The following is a 17,624-nucleotide window of genomic DNA, read 5'->3' on the forward strand; positions in this document are numbered from 1 at the left end:
CACGTGATCCCCCCCCAGACGAGGCGACCATCCTAAATGCGAGACAGTCGCCCAGTGCCGCAATCCCGGACCGCCAAATCAAATTTCCATCCGATGGCCACGGGGAGGCCGCGATGGTCATCTAAGCATGCAAACCGGTCAGAAATCCTTTTTTGCCGGGCCGCTGCGGCTTCCGACAGGTCAGTAAAGGAACGGTTGTAAGCCGAGAACTACCTGTAGTAACAATTTATCCCTTGCTCCTGGTGCAAAAAAAAAATATCTTTTTAAAAAAATGCTTTTTCTGCTCGCTCGCCGAAGCCGCAAAGAAGGGCTGAAGGCTGCATCATCTGCAGGCGAAAACCAGCGCCAACAATGTGTGCGTTAAAAAAAAAACTACAGAAGGGTGAGCGAGGGAGGGAGCGAGGGAGGGAGCGGGTGGGAATCTCGGCTTGAGTCGTTCCTAACTTTGCGTTCCAGCTCCGAAGCTGGAAGCGCTGAGCGAGTCCATCAGCAGATGCTCTAGGCAGGCTTGTAAATTGAGCCGGGAAAGCTGTGCAGAGAGAGCAAGGCAGGGCTGGGAAGCATCGATCAAGTAATGTAGAAATAGCTAAAATTGCTAAACAAAAAAATGACAGCTGGACAAGGGGAGGGAATCTTTCATTCAAGTGCTCTCCTCCTCCTCCTCCTCCTCCTCCTCCTCCTCCTCCTCCTCCCCCTCCTCCTCTTTCTGGACCTGACCCCAGCAGGCAATCACAATCTTGCAAAGAAGCTAACCGCACTAGAAGAAATCTCCGTCGCCAGAAGGAGCCGGTGGCATTGAAGAACGCAAGGCAATCTCAAGACAAGTCTTTTTTTAAAAAAATAAAAATAAAAATCCAGTGTTATAAACCAGAAGCCGGCACATTCCCGGGACACTTTGGGGAAGAGATGTCTCTGGTTTATGGACTAAGAGAATTCTTTTAAATTCCAGAGAGAGAGAGAGAGAGAGAGAGAGAGAGAGGAATAAATAAATAAAATCAAGGTAAGACTTTTGCGGATTCTTAGCTACGGGACGGTAATTCTTGGGGTGAGAAGGCAGAATAAGAATGGGATCAAATTTGGGAGGCTGAAAGGACTGTCAAAATAATAAGGGGGAAAGATCAAAAGTCTCAAAAGGTCCCCTGTAGATTTATTGTTGGAAAGGGGTTTAAATTGAGGATTTAACATTTTATTTAAGAACGTACAGTCCATCCCTGGCCAGTAATTACTATTTTCCAAGCCAGATAAATAACTGACGATAATAATAGTTTCGGGGTGAAAAACCTACATTCCCTTACGTAGAATAAGCTCCGTGGAATATATAAAAAACAATTAATTGTGAACTGACAGGTACAGAATTATAGCGTTAGCGTCCATAACCTCCTGAAGTGATATTTGTACGATTTTTTTCCACCAGAAAATATGGATTGCAATCTTTCCCCCCCGCCCAGAAAACAAATTCAACATAAAAAATAAAAATAAAAAATGGAACTCACGCATGTCGACGATTGAAGAAAAGGAGTGGAGAGAATATATTTTTATTTTATTTCGCCACCGATCGGATTACAATGACCCAACTTTGCATAAGACAGGTTATTTTCAACAAAAGCCAAACCCTTTGCATTTCTGTGTAATAATTATAAATCACTGCTTTGATTACTTAGAGAGATCTCTTCGGAACAAGTTCGGGATCCGGATGCCCCGTGCGAAGAAGACCCAAGAGTTGTTTGCAACCTCGCTCTTCGACAATCACTGATTTTTAAAGGAGTCTTTTCCACAATTAGCCCGGGGACGAGGATCTATAAATGGGCCAAGGGCTAGCAAGCACGGATTTTTAAATTTAGGTGGGTTTTTGAGGAAGGACCTGGACAAAAAATTGGGAGATTGCATCGACTGGACCAGGTCCAATGAGACGTTTACATCATGCTGGTCGTTCATGAAAATGTTGGAGGGCTGCTTAGGAAGACCAAGTGTCCAGATTCTGGGAAATGTTTAAATAAGATACCAATTTTAAGCCCTGGTCACCAAGATGGACTTGCTTTTGAACACATCTGACCTCAGCAATGGATCTGCGCAGATCAACCCTGGAGAATGGAATATACTACGCTGGGCCGGTCTGCTCACCCTGATCGTCATCATACCCACCATCGGAGGGAATATCCTCGTCATACTGGCCGTATCTTTGGAGAAAAAATTACAGTATGCCACCAATTACTTCCTGATGTCTTTGGCGGTGGCCGATCTGCTCGTTGGGCTCTTTGTGATGCCCATAGCCCTGCTAACTCTGTTGTTTGGTAAGTACCGAGTCCGGATCGCCCTCCCAACGTTTTAAGGCAGAAGAAGTGCGTTTCCCGGGTTGGTGAAGACCTTGGGTGTGGTAAGTCAACCAGAACAACAGAATTAGCGGAGTTGGAAGGGACCTTGGAGGTCTTCTAGTCTAACCTCTGCTCAAGGAGGAAACCCTATAACATTTCAGACAAAGGGCTGTGCAATCTGCTCTTAAAAACCTCCACTGATGGAGCACCCACCACTTCCAGTGGCAAGTCGTTCCACGGATGAATTGTTCTCACGGTCAGGAAGTTTCTCCTTAGTTCTAGGTTGCTTCTCTCCTTGGTTAGTTCCCATCTGTTGCTTCTTGTCCTACCCTAAGGTGCTTTGGTGAATAGCTTGACCTCCTCTTCTTTGTCGAGACCCCTCCGAGGGACCTTGAAGGTCTTCTAGTCCAACCCTCTGCTCAAGCAGGAGACCTTGTACCATTGAGAATACAGATTAACAGAGTTGGAAAGGACCTTGGAGGTCATCTAGTCCAACCCCCTGCTCAGGCAGGAGACCCTACACCATTTCAGACCAATGGCTGTCCAGTCTCTTCTTGAAAACCTCCAGTGTTGGAGCATTCACCGCTTCTGGAGGCAGCTTGTTCCACTGGTTGATTGTTCTGACTGTCAGGAAGTTTCTCCTTAGTTCCAGGTTGCTTCTCTCCTTGATGGGTTTCCACCCGTTGCTTCTTGTCCTGCCTTCAGGCGCTTTGGAGAAGAGCTTGACTCCCTCTTCTTTGGGGCAGCCCCTGAGAGATTGGAAGGCTGCTGCCATGTCCATTAGGCATACCCAATTCCTGGTTCAGTTAAGTGTTTTCTGTCCCTTAAACTCATTCTGATTCCCCCCTTGGTGGGCTTCAGTTCCTATTATTCACTTCTGATGTAAACAGATAACGAAGATAATTTGAAGCCTGGAGAGCTGGTTGGAAAAGTCATCAGTAAATTCAACAAATAAATAATTAGACACAAATCTGGCCCGCCAAGTAAGTTTAAAACCGGATTGGGTTTAACAAAGACCGTGAGGACGATTCTGAATCTAGCCAAGTGGAAGGATCACCACGCAGACAGTCCTCAACACACGACAAACAGTTCAGGCCAGAATTTTTATAGTTAAGCAAAGTGGGAGTCGCACCCAACTTTACAAACTCTTTTGGCCACGGTCGTTAAGCAAATCGTGGCAGTTGTTAAATGAATCAAGGGGTCATTAATCCAATCTGGCATCCTCCTTGCCTGATGCTGGCTAGGAAGGTGGTAAATCGCATCCACATGACCTGGGCGTGCTGCAAAGATTGTAAATACATGCCAGTTGCCAATCACCCAAATTTTTTTCAGTACAGTTGAAACTTTGACCAGTCACTAAATGAATGGTTGCAAGCTGAGGACTGCCTGTAAATACCTCAAAGGATGGCTGTGGCATTGCAGTATTTTAATATTTTGTGTCTCCTTAAAACAACAAGCAAATTTATTAGGGCGCTTGTAGAAGCTGGTACTATCACGTTTTGCTTAATTGTCAAGTGGGGCTGCAACAAACTAATCTGAATCCTGCAGATTCAGAAGCTGCTAAAAAGGGGGGGAAAAATTCAGATGTTGAAGCAAAACTCGTTCTCATCAATCACAGTCAAGCCTTAAGGCAGAAGTGTCCAACCCTGGCCACTTTTAAGACCTGTAGACTTCAACTCCCAGAATTCTCCATGGCAACTTTAAGACCTTTGAAGACTTGTGGACTTCAACTCCCAGAATTCTTCAGTCAGCAAAGACCTACCCCAGGGGTGTCCTATTCTTGGCAACTTTAAGGCCTATGGACTTCAACTCCCAGAATTCCCCGTGGCAACTTTAAGACCTGTGGGACTTTAAGACTTGTGGACTTCAACTCCCAGAATTCCCCAGCCAGCCCATTTTACAACCTTTCTGGCCACCGTTATTAAGTGAATCACTGCAGTTCCTCAGCTAGTCAAAAGGTGATCCTAAGTCAAGAATGTTCACAACATAGTCAATACTGAGAGTGATTTACGGCCAAAAATGGGCCCAAATTTTCCGTTGCTAAACAAGACAGTTTTATCCATTTTACCACCATTTTTGTCACAGTTGTTAAGTGAGTCACTGCTTGTCAGAAGATCACAAAAGATGATCGCATGACTCCCCCCCGTGGGGGAAACTGCAACAGTCGTAAATACGAGTCAGTTGCCAAGCGGCCGAATTTTGATCATGTGACCGTGGGGATGAGGCAATGGTCATGAGTGTGAAAAATGGTCGTAAGTCACTTTTTTCAGTAGAATAGAATTCAGCTGGAAGGGACCCTGGAGGTCTTCTAGTCTAGCCCCCTGCTAAAGCAGGAGAACCTATACCATCCCAGTCAAGTGACTGTCCAGCCCAGAGGTACACTTTAGTATTCAACGACTAACGTGCCCCACAGTTTAAGGATTGATATTATAGTTTAGGTTACTAGACCAGGGGTACGCAGCCTTGGCTCTTTTATGACTTGTGGACTTCAACTCCCAGAATTCCTCAGCCAGCATGGGGGAACTATGGCCCCTTCATGAGTCATGGACTTCAATTCCCAGAATTCCTGAGCCAGCCATGCTGAGGGGAGAGGTTTCCAAGCTGAGCCATGGTGGCTCAGAAATTCTGGGACTTGAAGTCCACGAGTCATGAAGGGGCAATAGTTCCCCCATGCTGGCTCAGGAATTCTGGGAGTTGAAGTCCAGAAGTCATGAAGGGGCCATAGTTCCCCCACGCTGCCTCAGGAATTCTGGGAGTTGAAGTCCACGAGTCATGAAGGGGCCATAGTTCCCCCATGCTGGCTCAGGAATTCTGGGAGTTGAAGTCCGCAAGTTATGAAGGGCCATAGTTCCACCATGCTGGCTCAGGAATTCTGGGAGTTGAAGTCCACGAGTCATGAAGGGGCCATAGTTCCCCCACGCTGCCTCAGGAATTCTGGGAGTTGAAGTCCACGAGTCATAAAAGAGCCAAGGCTGCCTACCCCTGGCCTAGCCTCTTCATTTACCGACTTCATTTTCTAACTTCGAACCACCACTAAATGAACTGTGGCAAGCGGAGGGCTTCCTGGAGACGTTCCCTGACCCAACCCTTCCTTTATCCACGACCCCAAAAATATTCTGATTTTTTTTTTTTCCAGAAAAACCCTGGCCGCTTCCAGCCTATCTCTGCCCCGCCTGGCTGTTCCTCGACGTCCTCTTTTCCACGGCCTCCATTATGCACCTCTGCGCCATCTCCCTGGACCGCTACGTGGCCATCAAAAAGCCGATCCAGGCCAGCCAGTACAACTCACGGGCAACCACGCTCATCAAAATATCCGTCGTCTGGCTGATCTCCATCGGTAGGTGGGGGAAAACTGGTTAACTCGCAGCTCGAAGTTATAAAATGGCACTGGAGAAGGGAGGGAGAGAGAACGGGCAGGCCCAGAAGTGAAAGCCAGGCTCTGAGTGATTTTGTTGTTGCTGCTGTTGCTCTTTTTGTTTTTTTAATTAAAAGTTTTTAAAAAATTTATTACAATATAAACCCTCCCATCCCTCTCCCCTTCCCCCCCTCCCCCACTTCCCAGAGCTGATTACACCAGTGGTTCTCCGCCTTTTTAATGCCGCGACCCCCAACCGGTCGTAAGTCGAGGACCACTCAACCGGTCGTAAGTCGAGGACTACTCAACTGGTGCAGCCCCGTTTGCAGAAGGGGACTTTTGGCGGGCTCAGCAGGGCAGAGACAGCCCGGACAATTCCTATTGGCTTTGGAAAGCCAATAGAATTAGACTCTATTCAAGAGAGTCTCTTCTATTGGCTTTCAAAAGCCAATAGAATAAAAGGGAGTAGCACAGCTAAGGAAAACGGGGAAAAAAAATGGCGGACTGCGTTGTTTGGCGACCCCCGTGAAATGGTCGTTCGACCCCAAATGGGGTCCCGACCCACAGGTTGAGAACCACTGGATTACAGGGTAACGAATAAACAAACATAATCTAACTAACATAAACCAACTATACTATCGATCAAAACCATAACACACTTTAACTCCTTCTCAAAACAAATATTAGCAAATTAAAACAATAATAATAATATAATTAAAACTATTAATAATTATCTAAAATCTACTCAAAAGCAAGATAATACTTTTCAGTCTCATCTTTCTTTTGAATGTAATCAATCCATCTTCTCCAAACCATAATGTATCTTTCTTGTGAATGGTCCTTCAAATAGGCGGAGATTTTCGCCATTTCTGCTAAATTAGACACCTTAAGTATCCATTCTTCCATAGTAGGCAAAGAGTTTTTCTTCCAATATTGCCCCACCAATAATCTTGCAGCTGTTATAAGATTCAACATCAAATTGATTTCTTTAACATCAAAATCTACAATAATACCCAACAAAAATAATTGCGGAGTAAACTTTTATCTTTCTCTTAAAAATCTTTTGAATATTCCACCAAATCTTAATCCAAAAAGCTTTAATATCTCTACAAGTCCACCAGATATGAAAATAAGTTGCATCTAAATTTCCACATCTCCATCTGTAAATTCGGATACATGCGGGACAACTTTTGGGGATCCAAAAGGCGTCTATAGAATATCTTATAAAAATTTTCTCTTAAATTTTGCGCTTGAGTAAATTTTACATTTCTAACCCAAATTGTCTCCCATGTATCCAATAAAATCGGATCTTGAATATTTTGCTGCTGTTCTTCTTTATTTATATCCCACTTTATCCTTTTTACAAATAAATCAAGGCGGGGAACATACCCCACACACCTTCCTCTTTTCCCCACAACCACCGCCCTGCGAGGTGGATTGGACTGAGGAAGAGTGACTGGCTCAAAGTCACCCAGCCGGCTTTCATGCCTAAGGCGGGATTAGAACTCACCGTCACCTGGTGATTGAAAAGTCACCAAGCTGACTTTCACGGCTAAGGCGGGACTGGAACTCACCGCCTCCTGGTGATTGGCTCAAAGTCATCCACCCGGCTTTCATGACTAAGGCAGGACTGGAACTCACAGTCTCCTGATGATTGGCCCAAAGTCACCCAGCCACCTTTCATGACTAAGGCAGAACTAGAACTCACAGTCTCCTGATGATTGGCCCAATCACCCAGATGGCTTTCATGGCTAAACAACTGTTTTGCTTAGCAATGGAAATTTTGGGTTCAATTGTGATTGTAACTTGAGGACTACCTATATAAATATCTTTGTGTGTGTACATGTAAGTACACATACAAACACACATGTGTACATATACAGGTAGTCCCCTGTACCATTTCAGACAAGTGGCCGTCCAGTCTCTTCTTAAAAGCTTCCAGTGTTGGAGCATTCACCGCTTCTGGAGGCAAGGAGTTCCACTGGTTAATTGTTCTCACTGTCAGGAAGTTTCTCCTTAGTTCCAGGTTGCTTCTCTCCTTGCTCAGTTTCCATCCGTTGCTTCTTGTCCTGTCTTCAGGCGCTTTGGAGAATAGCTTGACTTCCTCTTCTTTGGGGCAGCCCCTGAGATATTGGAAGACTGCTATCACGTCTCCCCTCGTCCTTCTCTTCATTAAACTGGACATGCCCAATTCCAGCAACCATTCCTTGTATGTTTTAGCCTCCAGTTCCCCTAAACATCTTTGTTGTCTTCTCTGCACTCTTTCTAGAGTCTCAACGTCTTTTTTACATCGTGGTGACTCTTCTCTGAGTCTCTGGCTGACGATGCATCTGAAAGAAAACAGATGCAGCCATGTCTCGCAGGGTGGGGGATGTTCATCCGGAAGACTGTGGGGTGCTCTCTAACCCTGGTGGTTTCCTTGCAGACGTTTCATGACCCAACTAGGGAGCATTATCAGTGACATCATCAACAACATCACTGATGTCACCGAGTTGGGCAATGGAAGATCTGCAAGAAAAACACTAAGCTCAGAGAGTACCAAGGACCCCACAGTTGTTGTCGTCTTCCTCCCCCTCCTCTCCCCCTCCCTCTTCTAGTACAGATGATGTTACCTGCTTGGGCAATGACATGTCTGCAAGGAAACCACCCAATTCAGAGAGCACCAAGGCCACCATAGTCCTCCTCCTCCTCTCTGCAAACTCCGCTCCCTTCTAGCACTGATGTTCCTTAGTTGGATAATGAAATGTCTGCAAGGACACCAAACTCAGAGAGCACAAGGACCCCATTGTCCTCCTCTCCGCAAACCCTTCTCCCTTCTAACACTGATGATGTTACCTAGTCGGGTAATGAGACGTCTGCAAGGAAACCACCCAGCTCAGAGAGCACCAAGGACTCCACAGTTCAACCCTGAGCTACAAAGCTTCTCTTGTGGTGGTATCCAGAGGACCATTTGGGCTGCCACCTGCAGATCTTCCCAATCACAGTGTCACTCCTCAAATTTTTCCGAGGTCCACCTTTCCACACACATATATAGAGAGAGACCGAAGCTGACTGGATTTCTGCTTCTCTTCCAGGCATCGCTATTCCAATCCCGATTCGCGGGATAGAAGAGAACGGCGTCAACTTCCAAAACTTCACTTGCGTGCTGAAGCCCAGTCGTTTCGGAGACTTCATCCTGTACGGTTCAATAGCGGCCTTCTTCGTCCCGCTGGCCATCATGGTGGTGAGTTACTTCCTGACAATCCGGGTTCTGCACAAGAAGGCTTACCTGATCAACAAGCCGCCTCAACGCCTGACCTGGAGCACCATCTCCACCGTCTTCCAGCGGGAGACGATGCCCGGATCCTCGCCGGAAAAAATCGCCATGCTGGACGGCTCCCGTAAGGACAAATCTTTGCCGAACGGGAACGAAGAGCAGCTGGTCCGCAGGATGTCCACCGTCGGGAAAAAGTCGGTGCAATCGATCACCAACGAACAGCGGGCGTCGAAGGTGCTGGGGATCGTGTTCTTCCTCTTTCTGGTGATGTGGTGTCCCTTCTTCATCACCAACATCACCTCGGTGTTGTGCGAATCCTGCAGCGAGGAATTTATCCAAATGCTGATGGAGATCTTCGTCTGGATCGGCTACGTCTCCTCGGGGGTCAATCCGCTGGTCTACACCCTTTTCAACAAGACGTTCAGGCAAGCCTTTGGCAGGTACATCACCTGCAATTACCAGACTTCGGCGGCCGGAACTGCCTCGCGGAAAGCCTCCGCCAGACTCTCGTTCAGAAATTCGGTGACGGAGAACTCAAAGCTTTTTATGATGCACCACGGGAGGCGGAACGGCATCAATCCAGTCGGCTACCAAAACCACCGGCTTTGTAGCTCCCCCATCCAGTCCTCGGCCATCCTGCTGGACACGTTGCTCCTGACCGAGCACGAAGTGGACAAAACAGAAGAACAAGCCAGCAACGTGTAGCCTGGGGGAAAGCGCACACGGCGCGTGCGAAGCCTGTCAGGAAATGCCAGTATGTATATATATAAATATATATATATATATTGTTTTCCTCCGTTATTTATATGATTCCTAATTGCAGTTTTAAGAATTGGCCTTCTCTTGCGCCAGGACCGCCACCGTTTACTCCAGTGTAAGAGGTAAAGCAAGCCTTCCAGCACTGTGGTTTATAAACAGAGGAGCCTCAATAAATAAATACAGCTATGGCAAGTCTCGGGTCTCCGATTCCTCATCGCCGATTTATTTAAACAGACGCACGCACAATGTGACACAAAGGCAAAGGACTACTTTTTTTTTCAAACATGTGCAGGCTCGGTGTCTTTTACACAAGGGTGCTTATGCTTAGAAATAAAGTGTGTATCTTAAGCTCATTTAGGAATTCATTAGCGCAGAGGTCCCCAACGTTTTGGGCACCGGGGACTTGTTCCGTGGAGAAAGGTTTTTCCGTGGACCGGACTGTGTGTGGCTTTGTGTACTGCCTGCATCCCGTGGATGGGGCTCTGCTTGTTTGTGCGGACCGGTTGCTGGCATGCCACGGCACAGTACCGGTCCACGGACTGGGGGTTGGGGACCCCTGCATTAGCGTCTTCTTCCCAAAGAACAAGGGAAGATTAAAGACCCGGCTATTTCCAAATGCTTTAACTCTGCTCTCGTCGTCTACGGCAGTGGTCCCCAATCTTTACAGTTTGGGGGCCCACCTGGGAGGGAAGGAAGATGTTGAGACGCTACAAAGAGTGCAGAGCAGCAAAGATGATCAGGGGACTGGAGGCTAAAACATACAAGGAACGGCTGCTGGAATTGGGTATGTCTAGTTTAATGAAGAGAAGAAGTAAGGGTGACATGATAGCAGCGCTCCAATATCTCAGGGGCTACCCCAAAGAAGAGGGAGTCAAGCTATTCTCCAAACCACTCAAAGGCAGGACAAGAAGCAATGGATGGAAACTCATCAAGGAGAGAAGCAACCTAGAACTAAGGAGAAACTTCCTCACAGTTAGAACAATTAACCAGTGGAACAACCTGCCTCCAGAAGTGGTGAATGCTCCAACACTGGAAGTTTTTAAGAAGAGACTAGACAGCCATTTGTTTGAAAGGGTATAGGGTTTCCTGCCTGAGCAGGGGGTTGGACTAGAAGACCTCCAAGGTCCCTTCCAACTTTATTGTTGTTGTTGTTGTTGTTATTAAGATCTCATGGTTTGGGGCAACAATGAAATACAGGCAGCCCTTGACTTTACAACAGTTTGTTTAGTGACTTTTTCAAAGTTATAAGAGCACTGGAAAAAGGGACCTAGGGCTGTTCTTTCAGACTTAACAACCGTCGCAGCATCCCCGTAGACCCCCAAAGGTGATCAAAAATTTAGACACTTGGCAACTGACTCATACTTATGATGGTCACGGTGTCCCCCCCCCCCCAGGATCACCTTTTGCAACCTTCTGATCATCAAAGTCAATGGGGAAGCCAGATTCACTTAACAACTGTGTTATTCATTTAACAACTGCCGTGATTGCCTTAACAAACGTGACGAGGAAGGTCGTAAAATGGGGCAAAATTCACTTAACAGACGTCTCACTTAGCAACGCAAATGTTGGGGCTCAATGGCGGCCGTAAGTCAAGGTCTTTCTGTGTGCACCCAGGGCCGAAAAAGAAAGTGAGAAATAATCCCTGCAGAGCTTATTCGAATGTCCCCCAGGAATGCCCAAAGTACGTCGCTTGGCTGAAGTGCCTAGCCTTTAATTAACTCAGCTCGATGTAATTTTTGAACTTTCGTTAATGTATGCTCTTAAGTCTCAGAGGAACGGTTAACAGTGTGCTGGGCATATATATTCCGTCTTCAAGCAGAATGAAAAATCAAAGAGTATTACGATTCATAATCTCAGAAAGAGCGCGTACTTCGCCCCAAACAACTCAGAGGAGGTCAAATTGGCGATCGTATCACACTGCCATGTAATTTAAATTCGCCCGACGGTGGGCTGCCTTTTTCAAAAGGAACAAAAGATTCCAAGTACCTGGAGAAATATCGGATGTTTTATCTAGCCGCTTGAAGGGCGTTGAGGAGGACACTAAAATTAATGGTGACAACTGCAAGGAGAAGCAAGAAATAAAAGAGCTGAAATTGAAAGCAGTGCTTTATTTCAGCCTCCTGCCCCCCTAGGACAATGGCTTTGTTTCCCTTCTTTTGATCCTGACAGCATGAGTTACAAACTAGTTCTGGACCTCTTTTGATGTATGTGGTGAAAGAAAGAGAGAAAGAGAGAGAGACAGAGAGAGGAGGGCAGGGAGGGAGGGAGGGAGGAAGGAAGGAAGGAAGGAAGGAAGGAGGGATGGGAAGGAAGAAAGGAAGAAAGAAAGAAAGAAAGAAAGGAAGAAGGGAAGAAGAGAAGGAGGAAGAAAGGAAGGGAAAGAAGGAAGGAAGGAAAGAAAGAAAAAAGGAAGGAAGAGGAAGGAAGGGAAGGAAGAAAGGAAGGAGGGAAGAAAGAAAGAAGGAGAGGGAGGGAGAGAGGAAAGAAAAAGAAAGGAAGGAAGGGAGGGATAGGAAGGAAGGGAAGGAAGGAAAGAAGGAAGGAAGGGGGATGGAAAGGAAAGAGGGAAGAAAGAAAGAAAGAAAGAAAGAAAGAAAGAAAGAAAGAAAGAAAGAAAGAAAGAAAGAAAGAAAGAAAGAAAGAGGGCAGGTAGGAAGGAAGGGAAGGAGAAAGGAAAGAAGGAAGGAAGGAAAGAAAGAAAGAAGGAAGGAGGGAGGGAGGGAAGGAAAGAAGGAAGGAAGAGGAAGGAAGGAGGGAAGGGGAGGGAGGGAGGGAGGGAGGAAAGAAAGAAAAAAGAAAGAGGAAGGAATGAGGGATGGGAAGGAAGGAAGAAAGGAGGGAAGAAAGGAAGGAAGGAAGGAAGGAAGGAAGGAAGGAAGGAAGGAAGGAAGGAAGGAAGGAAGGAAGGAAGGAAGGAAGGAAGGGGGACGGGGAGGGAGGGAGGGAGGGAGGGAGGGAAGAAAGAAAGAAAGAAAGAAAGAAAGAAAGAAAGAAAGAAAGAAAGAAAGAAAGAAAGAAAGAAAGAGGAAGGAAGGTGAGAGGGAAAGAGGGAAGAAAAGAGGGAGTTAAATTTTGGGGTTCAATTAGGATTGTACGTGGGATTATCCATCTCAGCTTGCCCTTGAATCCAAAACATCTCCCACAAAAGGAGAGCTGGAGCTGAAAATCAAAATTTTTGCAAATACACCCTTGCGATGACACCCTTTTCCGTTTCTAAAACCAGCGGATGCTTCCTGTGAACTTCACCCTCTCCAAAATCTTTCCCTAGCAAAACCTTTGCCCAAAGATGTTTCTCCTTCTTGAGGAGGGTCTCCTGCTTGAGCAGGGGGCTGGACTAGAAGACCTCCAAGGTCCCTCCCAACTAGGTCATTCTCTGTTCTTCTCCAAAGCACCTGACAAGAAGCAACGGACGGACACTTAACCAAGGAGAGAAGCAACCTAGAACTCAAGAGCACTTCTTTATGATGGCTATTTATGTCATTTATGGAGGAAATTTAGACGGCCGCCCAACCCGCTCAGGGTGACTTAGGGAGGCTTACTGAAATAAAACTGCAGTACAAAAACCAACAACAACAACAACAACAACAACATAATCCCTACTCCCCTGATGACAACAATCAAATCAACCAATTGATGGGCTCTTCGCAGAACCAGGTCTTCGGAGTTTTCAAAAGATTGTCAAAACGGGGGGGGGGGGCTGATCTTATCTCAATGGGGATGGTGTCCCACACACAGAGGGAGCCACCACAGGGAAGGCCCTACCTCTTGGTCCCACCACATGGACCTCCTTAGGAGAGGGGACCCCTAGCATCCCCTGCCTCTCCTCTCTGGTGGGCTAGGCAGACACAACTAGGAAAGGGTGGACCTTCAAATAACAAGGAGGGAGCCACCACAGAGAAGGCCCTACTTCTTGGTCCCACCACACGGATCTCCTTAGGAGAGGGGATCCCTAGCAGACCCCCCCCCCGTCTCTCCTCTCTAGTGGGCTGGGCAGACACAACTGGGAAGGATGGACCTTCAAATAAAAGGGAGGGAGCCACCACAGAGAAAGCCCTAATTCTTAATCCCACCACACGGACCTCCTTAGGAGAGGGGACCCCTAGCACCCCCCATCTCTCCTCTCTGGTGGGCTGGGCAAACACAACTGGGAAAGGATGGACCTTCAAATAACAGGGAGGGAGCCACCACAGAGAAGGCCCTACTTCTTGGTACCACCACACGGATCTCAGTAGGAGAGGGGATCCCTAGCACCCCCTCTCTCTCCTCTCTGGTGGGCTGGGCAGAGATAACTGGGAAAGGATGGATGTTCAAACAACAGGAAGGGAGCCACCACAGAGAAGGCCCTTCTTCCTGGTCCCACCACACGGACCTCCGTAGGAGAGGGGATCCCTATCACCCCCTCTCTCTCTTCTCTGGTCAGCTGGGCAGACATAACTGGGAAAGGATGGACCTTCAAATAACAGGGAGGGAGCCACCACAGAGAAGGCCCTACCTTGGTCCCACCACACGGGCCTCCTTAAGGGAGAGGAGCCCTAACATCCTCCCTTCTGCCTCCCTTCTCTGGTGGGTCGGGAAGATATAAAAGGGGAGAGATGGACCTTGAAATAGCCTGGTCCCAAGCCATGTGGCGCTTTGACAGTTGGCAGCATCTTGAATTTGACCTGGAAGTAAATTGGCAGAACAGGCAGCTCCAACGCGATAGGTGGACACAGGTGCCAATTTAGGCTTTTTGTTGTTGTTGTTCTTCTGCCTCTTAGCCGGGACCCCAGTTTATTTTTTTAAAATCTAAATTCTGTAAAGATGACAGCAGGGAGGCAAGGGGCTCAGCACAGTGGTTGCGCTGTGTTGTAAACACATCTGTCACCGCACGCTTTAATTAAGCACGTTCCTTCCTGTGCCGCATCTGATAACGATCCCCTAGGGAAAGCCTGCAGCAAGATTTCCACGAGAATCTTCACAGTCTGAATAGCCTCGTTTACCCATTAAATAAGAATAGGAATTATACAAACAAACCTTTTAGGCGAAGTGGGTGAATGTTACATCCATTAAGTTAAGGGTGATGGGCAGACATGCCGCTCCAGGGGTTAAAAAAAGCCTGGGCAGATCAGCTCAGGAAATCAATTCCACAGGAAGGCTAAAACCACATTAATTGAGAAAAGGTATACCGGCAGCTCTGGATTTACAACCATTTCTTTAGTCACAACGACACTGAAAAAGTGACTTAGGACCATTTTTCACACTTAACGACCCGTTAAGGTAGCGGCTCCCGACCTTTTCTATACCCGGCACCCCTAGAACGCTTCTGATCTATTCCCGCACCCCTTACAAAAGTTCAAAATTATTATTATTGTTGTTGTTGTTATTATTATTATTATCATTATCATTATTGTTATTATGATGACAAAGTAGCAACAATGGTGCATTGGAAGATCTGCAAGAAATATCATTTGCCTGTAAGCAAGAACTGGTGGGATCATAAAATAGAGAAAGTCATAGAAAATGATAAAATTAAGCTGCTCTGGGACTTCAGAATTCAAACAGACAAGCACCTGCCACATCACACCCCGAACTTAACAATTGTCGATAAGAAAGACAAAAAAGTCTGGATAGTGGACGTGGCAGTGCCTGGAGATAGCAGAATAGAAGAGAAAGAAATGGAGAAGATAACAAAATACAAAGACCTACAAATAGAAATAGAAAGACTGTGGCAAAAGCAAGCAAGGGTAATACCAATAGTCATAGGCTCCTTGGGTGGAATCCCAAAACAACTGGAGCACCACTTGAACACCATTGGCATTGACAAATTCGCTATTAGTCAATTGCAAAAGGCAGCCTTACTAGGAACCGCTTCCATCCTGCGACGAGATCTATAATACCATCAAACATCCACATCTGCCTCTCCCAGGTCCTTGGGAAGGACTCGATAGGTAGACAAAAATGCCAAATCCAGTCTGAACATCTGGCTGACTGTGTGATGATCAATAATAATAATAATAATAATAATAATAATAATAATAATAATAATAATGAACTGGAGAAGATAACAAAATACAAAGACCTGCAAATAGAAATAGAAAGACTGTGGCAAAGGCAAGCAAGGGTAGTACCAATAGTAATAGGCCCCTTGGGTGCAATCCCAAAACAACTGGAGCATCAGTTGAACACCTTCATCGGCATTGACAAATTCGCCATCAGTCAATTGCAAAAGGCGGCCTTACTAGGAACTGCCTCCATCCTGCGACGAGATCTGTAACACCATCAAACATCCACATCTGCCTATCCCAGGTGCTTGGTGAGGACTTGAGAGGTAGACAAAAATGCCAAATCCAATATGAACATCTGGCTGACTGTGCGATGATCAATAATAATAATAACAATACCAACAACAACAATAATAATAATTCTGAGTAGCGCAGTTTTTTGTAACATTGCTGGCGTTATTGCAGGAAGCTGCAGTTTCTTGATGTATTTTGCAAAGTTTTTGGACGTAGTTCCCAGTGCCCCGATGACAATGGGTAGCACTATTTACACGTTTCATCCATATTCATGCAGTTTCGATGGCCAGGCGCTACTCGGAACATCTTATATTTTAAGGAGATACCTGGCTGACACCTAGGATGCTGGTAGCAACCCGTGTCAACCATCAGCGCCAGCCAATTTGAATGTTCAGTTGACTGAGGTTCATGTTTAATGAATAAAAGATAATGATGATGATGATGATGGACCAGTACCAGGCCGTGGCATGCCAGCAACTGAGCTGCACAAACAAGCAAAGTCCCATCCGCAAGGTACGGGCAGCACACAAAACCACGCACCCTCCGGTCCACGGAAAAACCTCTCTCCACGGAACCGGTCCCCGGTGCCCAAAAGGTTGGGGATCCCTGCCCTAAACTCCGCTGAAGAGGTTACGTTCGGAAACCACCCCACAAGCTCAGAGAAGGAACCTTCGCCCTCATAACCAACCACTTTCTTCTATAACCCACGTTTGCTTTTCCCAAACCCTTCAACTGAACGTATCCCCCGCTACCCGCAATACCGGTTCAAGCCTTCTAGAACGCCTACCGCCTCTTTACAGCTGCCTCTTTCCCACCCCTCTTCAAATTCCAAGCCCTCCCTTCAAAGGAGAAAACCACTTTTGTCTTCAAGGGCCCGCGGGATTAAATAAAATTCTTCCCAGATACTCCTACTGCCATCACATCAATATAAAACTGCCAAAGCAGGACTGTCAAGGAACTCCTGTCTGGAGTGCGATGTCGTAAACCCTCCAGGGTTACCACCGCTCTGATAAAACATGGGACTGAATGTCCAATTCAATTACATTTTATGGCTGGGGGAGGGGGCTTGCTTTTTGTAGCAGTGCTGTGAATGCTCAATTGCTAGATATATTTTGGAACGCTCTAACCCAGTGGTGGCGAACCTATGGCACGGGTGCCAGAGGCGGCACTCAGAGCCCTCTCTGTGGGCACGCATGCCGTCGCCCCAGTCCTAGGCCTTCAGCTGGGTTTTATAAAACCTTTTCGCTTTAGGCCAGTGGTTCTCAACCTTTTTAATGCCGCGACCCCCAACCGGTCGTAAGTCGAGGACTACTCAACTACTCAGCGCAGCCAAGGACATGGCAGCCAGGCAGCGTAGACAAGACTCGGCCCTCACGCCCCAATGCACACAGTTGATGCTGCGGGCCGTGTGCAGAGGCCATGGCCGCCATGGCGCTGCTAGGCTGCCTGGGCGATCTAGGGTAGGCCCTGGACGGGCAGGTGGGATTGGGCACGGGGTGAGGGCAGGGCAGGAGCAGAGAGTGGAGCGGGCCAGGGTCAGTTTTTGGGCACTCGGTCTCTAAAAGGTTCGCCATCACTGCCCTATACTATTTTGGACAAATGGCTGTCCAGTCTCTTCTTAAAAACTTCCAGTGTTGGAGCATCCACCGCTTCTGGAGGCAAGGAGT

At 46.9% G+C, this 17,624-nt stretch overlaps 2 protein-coding genes across 3 annotated transcripts in view; one reads left to right on the top strand and one right to left on the bottom strand.

Annotated features, from left to right (window-relative positions):
* Window positions 1-17,624, bottom strand: part of PSMD1 (proteasome 26S subunit, non-ATPase 1) — a 114,747-nt gene that overhangs the window by 52,430 nt on the left and 44,693 nt on the right. The gene's annotated exons all lie outside the window — the stretch shown is intronic.
* HTR2B (5-hydroxytryptamine receptor 2B) lies at window positions 510-9,870 on the top strand. Of its 2 annotated transcripts, XM_039369922.1 has the most exons (4): window positions 510-1,000; window positions 1,662-2,291; window positions 5,449-5,649; window positions 8,742-9,870. In XM_039369922.1, the coding sequence occupies exons 2-4, from the start codon at window positions 2,027-2,029 to the stop codon at window positions 9,626-9,628; spliced, it is 1,353 nt and encodes a 450-aa protein (XP_039225856.1). In that variant the 5' UTR covers window positions 510-1,000; window positions 1,662-2,026; the 3' UTR covers window positions 9,629-9,870. The 2 variants fall into 2 exon arrangements, with proteins under 2 accessions (XP_039225856.1, XP_039225855.1); XM_039369921.1 differs by having other exon boundaries at window positions 510-2,291.

Source organism: Crotalus tigris, unplaced genomic scaffold (assembly GCF_016545835.1).
Source record: "Crotalus tigris isolate CLP2741 ecotype Arizona unplaced genomic scaffold, ASM1654583v1 scf7180000021321.634910, whole genome shotgun sequence".
NCBI classification, from domain to species: Eukaryota; Metazoa; Chordata; class Lepidosauria; order Squamata; family Viperidae; genus Crotalus; species Crotalus tigris.

Excerpts from the sequence above, each read along its gene's own strand:
- HTR2B (XM_039369921.1), top strand. The coding sequence starts at position 2,027 with ATGGACTTGCTTTTGAACACATCTGACCTCAGCAATGGATCTGCGCAG. Across the intron at positions 2,292-5,448 it reads CCTGCTAACTCTGTTGTTTG|AAAAACCCTGGCCGCTTCCA; the intron begins GTAAGTACCGAG and ends TTTTTTTTCCAG. Across the intron at positions 5,650-8,741 it reads CGTCTGGCTGATCTCCATCG|GCATCGCTATTCCAATCCCG; the intron begins GTAGGTGGGGGA and ends CTTCTCTTCCAG.